The sequence below is a fragment of the Lepisosteus platostomus genome, chromosome 8 (assembly GCF_059453375.1).
Source record: "Lepisosteus platostomus isolate fLepPlt1 chromosome 8, fLepPlt1.hap1, whole genome shotgun sequence".
In the NCBI taxonomy this organism is placed as follows: domain Eukaryota; kingdom Metazoa; phylum Chordata; class Actinopteri; order Semionotiformes; family Lepisosteidae; genus Lepisosteus; species Lepisosteus platostomus.
The window spans coordinates 13,280,574-13,291,599 of record NC_142618.1 but is presented as its reverse complement, the minus strand read 5'-3'; the positions used below and the strand labels follow the sequence as shown (position 1 = coordinate 13,291,599).

Sequence of the window (11,026 nt, the reverse complement as noted above, 5' to 3'; positions counted from 1 at the left end):
GTGAAAATCAGAATGACCTTTACCAGGCCTAATTAAGCATACAACCCATTTTGTGTTGCTGATGTACAGTTATTACTTATGTCGTGTCTAGTGGGCCAGTCATTGGCCCAGTACAAGTGTGATGGACCGGGCGGGAGTGCACTTGAGTGAGGAGCACAGTAGTGATCACGACCAGCAAACGCACGCTGCACATCACTGCAGACTCATACCGACAGGACAGCATTCAAGCAGAGCACATGGCCTTGTGCTGCTCGTGCAGTGGCAGCTTGCTAGGGTAGGGGAATACTGGCCTGCGTCTTGCCCTGTAGGTCAAATCCTCATCAGGACAAGGGGTGTGCCTGTGTAATTTTGATAGTACCCCATACAAAAAGATTGCCCTTTCCCGATGCCTTTGTTGTCGTACGAAGACCTTTTGAGAAATGGCATGATGAGGCTCTTTATGGAAGAGGTACGTCTATAAAAATTCTGATGGGTAAAACCCCCATCTTATGTTTGCAAACGTAATGTTGTTCCTCAGGTGTTCCATGTCTTTATGCCTTTGAAGAATGTAAACTTTCCATCTCTGATGAAGACCTCAAGAAAATCACTCCAGAACACTGCTACAGGTTTGCAGCTGAGATCGGGCCTCCACACGTGTCTTACTCCTGAAGGTTTTCCCATAATGCATCGTGTAGTGGTCCATGTTTTTCTGCTAGAGAAGTGTAATTACAAAGACAGACGTAAGAGGAAAGACTTGCAGGAAACTGAAGGGTTCTTTTTACACAATTTGATGAATGTTGGGTTTAGTACAAAGCGTCTTTAGTACTTCATCTACTGTAGTACAAAGAGTAACACGCATCCCAGAAAGTCCCGCTTAAGTGAAATACTGTATGTAGGACTAGAATGGGGAGGTAACAACTTCATGACTTCTGAAACACATAAGTAGTTCTTAATTCACTTTCTTTAATCTCTGTATTGTCGCTGTAAATTCAAAAGTATGACCAGACAATCCCCCTAATTTAGCAGGCTATCACAGTATGAACCATCTGTTCAAGGATTTCAAAATCTCTTAAAAGGGGAAGGAGATTAATGGCATTTAAACTTTCAGCTTACCAACTGACGTCTAATGATGTTGCAATTTAAAAGCCCAGGACTGCCTCTAAGCAAGCAATAATATTTTGTTTATTCAGCAGAATAGAATAACCATGATTTATTATTTTTTAAATTAGAAGCCCAAACCTGTCTAAGTGGACAGGAAACCATTCCTGCTAGCAACATTTTGATGAAAATGACAGGCGTAGAAAAAATAAAGATTAAGAATGTCTTTTACAAAAAGAATTTATTTAATTAGTAGTACTCCGACAAAGAATAACTTTTACAGTGATTTAAACACAAGAAATTTGACATTTCAAGACATCATTTCTATGACACCACTGATATATTTGTTTTGTGAGGGCATGACATGTTACCTATCAAAACATTTTGAAGAAACATCCTGTCTGACACAAAATGGTAAAACTGTTGCTTGGAAGCAGTAGCAAAGAAAGTGAACAACATTCTCTGCAAAACTGGACTGTTACACAGTGTCATTTTAGTGCCTGCCAATTGTAAAAAAAAAACAATCAATCTTCTGGGTAATCCCGTTACATCAAAGAAAACTAACAAGTTAGCTACTTGTCACATACATTTTATTTCTTCATACAAAATGTGTATTGATAGCAACATCAAAGGTAAACAAGAGGAAAATGAAAAGATGATCTTCAAGGGCTCCACCCTCATGCTCTTGACAGTGTACAGTCCTCATTTTAAAGGCACTATCACATCTCTGCCTTTTATTGTATGTCATGTGTCAGTTTATAAGGTACAACATTTCTGTGTGTATTAGGCACAAATATTTGAACGACGCAACTACATTCTAGACTATTACAGAACAACAAGGTACTAAGCGTTACTCCTGCTGGATTCTTCTGCAGCGGACGGAGGGTTGGAGCTGGGCTTCTCCGTGTTATATCCAGGGCTCCCAGCCCATGTAGACTCTGCCCAGGATGTTGGGGTCGGTGGCCTGATCTAGGAGGCACTCGACCTGGATCTCGACCGCCAGGCCCTCTGCCGCCTGCGACGCACGGACATTGACGCCCTCCTCTCCCTGGGCCATGGCTAACGCGGCCCGGCACCAGGACTCCTTCTCAAAGCCCAGCTTCAGCTCATCGCTGCAATGAGGGACAAAACAAACCGAGGGCAAAGCTGGGTCAGCTTCAGCCATTAGACAACAGGGCCTGAAAGCAGCAAAGGGGCATGCCCAGATACGGCGAAGGCCTGCCTGCAGTCTGCTGTTACAAAAAGCATCTTCTGGAGCTCCGGATGTAATTTGGGTAATTTTTTTTAGATTGTTAATCTCAATCTGCATACGTGATACACACATCACAGAAACTGATGGGGTAACTCCTATTGGTTATGCCGTTATATTAATTTTCTCATCTAGACTACAGTGTGGATTTTTTTCCTGTGTCCGACATAGATTAACCTACAACACTGGGAGGTGCTACTGCTTTAACTTAAATCACAGTTGTGTTGAAATGTATTTTATTCATACTATATGCTTTTAACAACTATGTAACACAGCCTTGTGAAACTCAGAAGACAGAAGGACCTTTATCAGGCCAAATCAAACACACAACCCATTTTGTGTGGCTAATAGTTGTAGTGGTATTAATGTAATTGATGCAGGCAGTATTAATACGATTTTAGAATTAACAATATTAATATCCTCATGTCTAAAATCAGAGGGGTGTAAACATTAAGAACTTGATATGCAGTTTCTTCAATACCTACACTGACACACTGAAGGAACTGAAATGTTCTGGTCTTGAACAGAGAAGACTACTGGAGACTTGATCCAATTATTTAAAAATCTGAAAGGCACTGACAGAACCAAGCCAATGGATTTCTTCAGAATGACCAGCGAATCAAGAGAACAGATTGCACAAGTAAAACTACATAGAAAGTGTGCTTAAACCTGAGATAAGGGGACTACTTCTTTAGCAAAAGGTTTAGTTGGAATTTGAACCCAGCTATATAGCCATGATGTTGAGGCTCATATGCTGGCCTCCTTCAAGAAATGACTAGATGTCAGAGAACAGGTCTGTTGGCTTGACGGGCATGCACGTTAAGTCAACATCACAATGTCTTTTATTTAACTGGAAAACTCCATCTTTCTTGTCATTTGCTGTTCAACGAGCACCCTCTCTGTATAATGGTGGACATAACGGACCTCATACTTAAGATGTGGAGTTATGGCAGAAGCAGAGTGCCGATCCTGGGAAGATCTGCTGAGATGCAACACAGGTCGTGGCAGTACCTGGTTATGGCAGCAGGATTTGCTCCTTCCAGCTTCCTTTGGGCAAACTGGACCTTCTGCCTGGGGTACCAGTCGATCTCTTTGGTGTTCACAGTCTCCTTCCAGGTGCCTCCTTTCTTCAGCTGCTTTAGCTCAAAGTTCTGGAAACAAAGCAGTTAACTGCACCTCTGTTGACTCCCTGATGTCATGCACAGCAGACACAAGGGACGCAAGTGAGCAAATCCATTAAAAACCTGTCAAGGTAGCTGGGTTACTAGAGTAAGGGCAATGCAATCACTGTAATGTATTACTGACGCTGCAAGTGAAGCGAGTGGTATAAAGGAAGCATGGGAATACAGAAATAAATGTGTTATTTCTGACAGCACTATGTGTCACAAGGGACCAAACACAAAACTTTCAATGACTATTATATACTTAAACCGAATAAGCACATTTCAACTGGCCTCTATTCAAGTATTTGCGTAGCGATAAGAGGATCCAGGAACCAAAGTCAGTCCTTAACTGTTCTAATCTTTCAGCCTTGTAACTGGACTTGAATCATAGCTCCAGTGTTATTCCTCCAAGTTTGGCCTTTTTTCTAGTGCATGTCGGGTGTATCAATTTGCAACAAGTTTTGTTATTTTCTTGTAGATAAGACGAACGGTGCTTTTCAATTTGCAACACACTGCTGCCGCCTCAAGCCTTCCAAGCCACACCAGACGATTATAAAATAATCACCAATATGAAAAGAGCGTGTAACCTGCAGGGATGAGCTTAACCTCTCTTTACCTTCCAGTCTAAAGACGGCTCCTTCACGAAGACGTCCATAGTGTTGAGCAGAAGATCTGGTTCCGCCCGGTACGCCCGTAGAGCGTGGGCCATGACGCTGGAGATCAGGCCCGACACCCCCATGGGGAGCATGAGATTCAGGAACTGGCGTGTGAAGCGGAACGGCATGAGCTCGGGCACTGTCAGAAACTGTGTGGACAAGCACTGGTCAGCTGCAGTCACGGTGCCTCTAATATATGCCATTATAACAATCGGGACACTACTTAGCCTCTTTATGCACAGATGCACCAAAAAATACCCAGAATGCACTGGTTCAAATCCTGCCATTACTGGAGCAAACACTGAATTCATCCACAGTAACTCCATAACGAGAAGTCTGAATTCAGAGGAAAACAGCTGCAACCATTGCTCAACAGCTTAAGCGTCTCTGATGGTTTGCATGCAGAGGTGACCACAAAAGGACAAACTATTGAAAAACAGCACAAGAGTTTTCATCAGTAACACAGCTATGGTATTAATGCCCTTGGAACAGATGTTTCATAAAACAAAACCAGGCTTTAGAGAGGCTTTAACAATGCCCCAAAAGAGTGTAGCATCTAACAGCATTTGCTGCATTTTGAATGCCTTTCAGTATAAGCCATTACTGCCAATGGACCTAATTAATACATAAATTACTGCTTCATTTGCAACTATTTCAAGGTTCAGATACAACTTATTGGGGATTCAATGTACACTGTAATTCAAAGTAATTCTCAGCTACTGTACATGTAAGCTTTCTAAGGAAGGCTCTAGTTAGAGGGCACGCCCATTTTATTTTGTCACATTTCAACAACATTCTTCTCACAATGGGCCTATTCCGTTCCTAATCTTGGTCCAGTCCCAGGCTGTGTCCCGTGTCCCACCGCCCGTCATCAAAAACGCACCTGTGTCGCGGAACCGAAGGCGTGTCCGAAGTCAATGCCCACCATGCCTCCCGTCTCCATGTTTACCATGAAGTTGGAGAGGTGGCGGTCGCCGATGCCCAGAATCCAGTGGCTGACGCATATGAGCGCGTGGGTGCAGGCGAAGTGGTTGCGCAGAGACAGGAAGGACTCGGGGGTGGTGCTCAGCTGTATGAAGGCTCTCCTGAACACAGGGACAGGTGGCAACATGAGGGACAGGAGATGATCTGAGCCAGTTAGAGCAGATCAAAAGACGCTCTACTGGACTTGAAGATCATTCAAACCACAGAGATTAAAGCCTTCAAGCACAGAGCATCATGAGCTCATTTCCACACTTTTGGCTTGGGACTGGTGTGTGTTCTGCCAGCCGTGGGTAGTGGGCTAAGACGACTATATAGTGCATATCGGGATCAGGCTACAATGCTATGCCGAAACTGATACCTTGGCTTCTTTCAAGGAACAGATGGATGAGTTCCTTAGATCAGTTTGTTATCAACAAGCAAACAAGGCTGGATGAGATGAATGGCCTCCTCTTATTTGTCACCGTGTTCTTATATGGAAATGCTCAAATTTAAGCTGTTACCTTTTTTACCCCCAAACTAGAAGTATGCTTTGCTGTGCTGGTGACCCCAAGAAGCTGTAAAGTTTTTTTTGAGGTGTGCTGGCCAATATATTGCGCAAATTGCCTTTTGTGGATTTAAAAGAAGAAAACATGAACTGCTTTAATTCACAGACTCTCATCACAATAAGAGATGAATACATCACACTTTCTGTCCCTTGTCTAGGGGAAGAGACATTTATGGGATGTAACTTTTGGCCCACTACTTCGATTGCCATGTGGATTCCTGTAGAGCCTGTAAAAGCAAAACCACTCGTCTTTGAGTTCAGAGAATGCACGCTGATGGATTGACTTAAAATACCCACCTAAGGAGATCTTGTGGTACAAGTTTTTCAATGCTCTGGAAGTTTGCAACTGTCTCTGTTCTGCTTGCCTTCCTGTAAAGGAAATTAGATCAAACAGTTGCCGTGACAACACCAGCTGCGATGTCACTAGAGTTCGGAACGGAAAGAGAAAAAACAAGCGTTCGCTGCCCAGTTACATTGGGGGAATCTTACAAAACCACCGTTGGGAGAAGCCGCACTTGACCACAAGGGCAGCAGGAAGTTCAGACATACTGGCAGCTCCTGTAGCTGACAGGGCAGCCCACAGAAACTGCGGAAGGGCAGGGTCTACCGCATAAAACAAACCAAGGAAAGTGAGGACGCTGGAATCAGACAATATCTCAAAATACACCCAATAGCACAAAAAACACCTCTATTCTATGGAGGACTATGATTGAAAGACCATGTTCCAAAACTCCTGTTCTCCTGCTTTGTATCGGGAACATGAAAACAATAGGATTGGGATGTTCCTTGTTTAGTGTAAGATGTTCATCAATTAATACCCAAAATTCAAATTGTCGGTTAAACATCAAACATCATGAAAAAAATATGTTTATTTAATAGCCTTTAAAAAGAACATCTACACCAAAAGGAGCAAGTTATACAATTATTATGTAGCTGACAGTTTTAACAAAGTATTTTGCCAAACCGCAATACGTAAGAAAGGGTCGACTGCTGGTACACTACAAACATATTAACATTTATATCATATGGACCCTGCCTGAGCCAACTAAAAATAAAGCTGTCAGGCTGTGACTTCTGTCTTTAAAAAGTAACCTAAAAAGTCTTGTAAATAAAGAGAGTAGATGTGCTTGTGTCTCTTTAGCAAGGCTCAAATAGGCTTCATCTTCCAAGACACAGAAACCACCAGTTAATTTAAAAATGTTAAATATGCCAAAAGCTTTTCCAGTTTTCAAGTTTAAATAAGTATTAGGATCTGTGAGAGGAAAGACACTACTAAATAAAACTGAGCATAATATTTGCAAGAGTTAACACAATGAGTTAATACATCCCAGTAATCAGTCACTGGGAGAATACTTACTTGTACACTTCATGATACTGCTCTAGTCCCTTAGACCTTCTTGATATTTTGTCCAGCCAAGCACTATACATGTCCTGAGGACTAAAAGAGATTTATCATATCAAATACATCAATGATCTACAAACACATTCAAATGAATTAACTATTTAAACTTAATCTTCATTAAGTTGCAAATAAGAACAGATTTTATACAGTTCTATATTCCACAACATATAGACACTACAAACACAGAATAGCAAACTGCACTGGCTATTATACTTTTATATATTGCTTTAGAATTTCACGATTCTAAGCCTACCAGGATTTGCGTTACCTTGGAACAAGTTATAGGTTTATTCCATGCTGAAGAGAGAAGAAAGAAAACGCAACTTTTTGGCCGTCGAGCCTTCTTCGGGTGTGAGCACCGTTGAAGAGCTGTGTTACCTGAAGAGTTTGTTTTACCTTGGAGAGCTTTTTTTTTCAGGTTCAGTCCTTCTGCTGTCAAGGAAATCCTTTAATGTGCAAGTGTTTTCCAGCCATTCAATCAAACCAATCCTAAGCAGAAAAAAGAGCAATTTTTCCCATTGATCTTACCAGCTAAACACAGATTTGAATATACTAAAATGGAGAATGTGTATACGTTTCCTATATTGGGCACACTTGTATTTAAACAGCCAAAAAAGAATTGAATTCTCCCCTTAATTCTCTCCTTGTCATATTTGAAATGTTATCCTTAAATACCATGAAAATAAAAACAATTAAATGCTATTCACAATCATTCTATTTAACAACAGCTTCCTAGGGATTTTGTTTTCAATGTGAATTTTTTCCTTTTCAACATGCTTGTAAAACAATATTCTATATAGCATTTCAAACAAGTGCTACAGCCTGAAATGTCACAGTGGGCTGAAACAGTACCTGGTTGTCATGGGGATCACCTGGTAGGTCCTGAGGCCCAGGTTCCTCTGGGAGCAGGCCGCATCCTGCGAGAGGATGATGTTCATGACACCGAACAGCTGCTCGATGCGCTGGTCCTGTCGCAAGTCCTCACCCCCCTTCACCAGGAAGGGATAGTCCCTCTCGTCACTGCCTCGGATAATCAGGCGCTTGGGTTTCCGAATGGAATGCAACGATTGGACCTGAACACCAAACAAGAGATGTGCTGTGGTGTGCGCCACTGACATGTACATCGCTAATGGCAATGTACAGATACTGGCACAGGCTGAGGAAAATGACAGTGGAGGTGTCTCTGAGAATCTAGACCCAATGGGTGACATTAAGAGGTGTCAATATTTCCACTTCCTAGAGCCTCACATCAAGGGGTGTTTACTTAGTTGTGCTGGGTTTGAGAAAGAATGGTCAAAATAATCCTGTGGTTCACCTTAGTGCTGGGTAAATGATTGTGTGTCAAAGAACAGTCAAACAAGACACCAAAATATCACATCAAGACAGGAGAAAAAGAGGAGAAGAGAAGAGAAAAAACTTGAAGCTTGTGCCAGGCAAGAGACCCTACTTCATGATAATCTGAAAAAAAGCTTTTCTGTGCTTGCTTGCTGTTCTGTGTTTTTAGGGAAGAATCCCTCAGTTCAACAGCCTTTCCTGCTTTGTGGGTGCATTATAGAACGGGGAGAAAGACTCCCATTTATCTTGTGGCATCTGTGTTTGCAGAGAGAGAGATATATAATATATATAATAGGTGGTATTGCATTTATGTTAGAAGGTGGCTTATCTCTCCTCTGTAGGCATTATGTAAGAGTCAAATACATCATAGCAGTCTAGGGTTTGCAGTATGTTGTGGGTTTATATTGTGTGGAGTGTTTGTATTGTCATTATTAATAAATATTGGTTTAACCAAGTTTGCCTGAATTATTACTCTTTTAACCAAAGCTGTGGCAGAGAATAAGGAATTCACGTGCCTCTAACTATACCAACTGCTCGGGTATATTCTTGGAGAATTCCTCAAAGGTTGGGGGCTCTGATAATTTATTTTACTTACTGACTAATCCACTCGGTTAGTTCCTGTTTGTAATTCACCATTTTTGTAACCCCCTCGTTTGTAACAATAGGTACAGACAATAGGCAAGACATCATGAAAGAGAACATTGGGGGAGGCAGCAGAGGTTTGGTTGTTCCTGATGATATTTGTATAAGTGTCTGTTAAATCTTGGGGAACTGTGTATGAACATCTACATTCTCACTCAAGTCAACAGGGTGGGGTTTGCAGGTGATATTTGTGTGGGCATTTCAACTTGCAAACCTTTGGGGAGAAAAAATAAGGGAAGATACTAAGATATTTGAAAAATCCACCCCCACAGACATTGAAGAAGCAAAAAAGAGTACATTTTTGATCAAATCTGAGGTGTGGCAACCTTACGAAAAACATTCACCATCAACCTCTCAGATGCTCAACACAAGACAAACAGCAAGCAGCAAGCCTTGGCTGACTGCGTCAGTGCAGACCGTTTTTGTGTAAAGTATAATTTTTGCAGCACATGCTGCATAGGAATAAGTCAGAATCAATGGAGTGCTTGATATGACTATTGAAAATCAAAGGCATTACATCAGCTATCTCTTCTCTTCAATAAGTCATGTAAGTCCTTATAACTACTACAATTGCAACTATAGGTGTATTAAAAACAGAATGACAGAATGCATGGACAGACAGAAGCTGTTACACTTGTAATGCTTAGTCCTATAGGGAACCAGGAATCAGTGAAAACTCAGCATGCTTAACAAAACTGCCAACACTATTATTCGCTTGGTCTTTACACTCAACACAAAATAGCTGCCCAGTCTACAGCAAGCAGGTAAACCCAAAGTACACAACAGAAGCTACCATGTTAATGGTCAATTAAGGTGTTATTATCATCACAGAAACACGGCTGTCTGAAAGCAAGTGATAAATGCAACATGAGTAGATGTTGTAGCTTGGAGTGACAAGAAAGACAGAAGAGGAGGAGTAGGACTTTATATGACGTATTGAGGCTCATGAATGTAGTCAAGGAACCAAGAGTGTCAGAATCTATAGGGCTCAGTTTCATCAAAAGCATTCTAAGGGTGCAATGTTAGGAGTATGCTAAAGAACACCAAATGTATATATTAATTATAATCCGGCAGTCTTTAACAAAATTAAGACCTTTTGTGCAAAAGTAGTGGTCTTTATGGGAAATTTTAACTTTCCCCACATCATACTCCGAAAAACCTATCAGCAGCAGAAAAAGTGGACGACATGGCTAATGACTGCCTTCTTACTCCGCTTGCTGGAGCACACACAAGAGGAAATGCCTGGACTGATTCCTCTTTTCAAACAATGAAGACAGAATGATGGCCAGCAGAGATGAAAGCACCATCAGGAAATTGCTGAAAATAACATACTTTACTCTCAAGTATTCTTTGAAACTGTCCAGGTTAAGTCCAAATAAAAAAAAAATCAGATTCAGGAAAGCAGACTTTGAAGGAATGGGACAGAGTTTAAAGGTGTTAAAATGGGCCTATGGCTGGTACTAAATGACTATTTCGCTCAGGTGTTCAATAAGAAGTCAATAAAGACACAGTTCTGTATTAAACAGTATCAGCAAAGAAAAGGCAGAAGTAATTTTGGTACTAAATGCACTCAAAATTAAATACTCTAAAAATCTCCAGGGCCTTATGGTATCCTACAAATTGTTCTTAAGAAAACAAAAGTTGTTACTCATAGGTAACTGAAGCAATGCTTCTAACTGATTAATGACAATAAATTATTGACATTCATCACTTTATTTTCAATTATTTTTTTATCATCATATAGATGTTACCATTATATTTTTATAATCGGCAAACACTACAACATATATACAGAAGAGTTGAGTCACTTCAGAAATATTATAAAACGCACATACCCTTTCATCAAAACCAGTGATCTTCACGTGATACTCGGGCAAAGGTTTGGATCTGCCATCATACTGCCCTGAAAAAGAGTCGATTAAAGTATTGGAAACCAACAGCGAAGCAAAGCTGCAAAGCACACAACTGAAGCAC

The 11,026-nt window shown here is 41.1% G+C and overlaps 1 protein-coding gene across 1 annotated transcript in view; it reads right to left on the bottom strand.

The window, feature by feature from the left end:
• Positions 1 to 1,301: 1,301 nt before the first annotated feature.
• The window catches only part of prkdc (protein kinase, DNA-activated, catalytic subunit), a 65,392-nt gene continuing 55,667 nt past the window's right edge, over positions 1,302 to 11,026 (bottom strand). The window contains exons 78-86 of the mRNA XM_088642476.1: positions 10,888 to 10,955; positions 7,928 to 8,148; positions 7,472 to 7,564; positions 7,031 to 7,111; positions 5,971 to 6,042; positions 5,029 to 5,230; positions 4,106 to 4,294; positions 3,338 to 3,477; positions 1,302 to 2,189 (exon numbers count right to left, since the gene is read on the bottom strand). Of these exons, the coding sequence (XP_088498602.1) occupies positions 1,985 to 2,189; positions 3,338 to 3,477; positions 4,106 to 4,294; positions 5,029 to 5,230; positions 5,971 to 6,042; positions 7,031 to 7,111; positions 7,472 to 7,564; positions 7,928 to 8,148; positions 10,888 to 10,955 (1,271 nt within the window). The 3' untranslated portion in view covers positions 1,302 to 1,984. The remainder of the gene's footprint in view (positions 2,190 to 3,337; positions 3,478 to 4,105; positions 4,295 to 5,028; positions 5,231 to 5,970; positions 6,043 to 7,030; positions 7,112 to 7,471; positions 7,565 to 7,927; positions 8,149 to 10,887; positions 10,956 to 11,026) is intronic.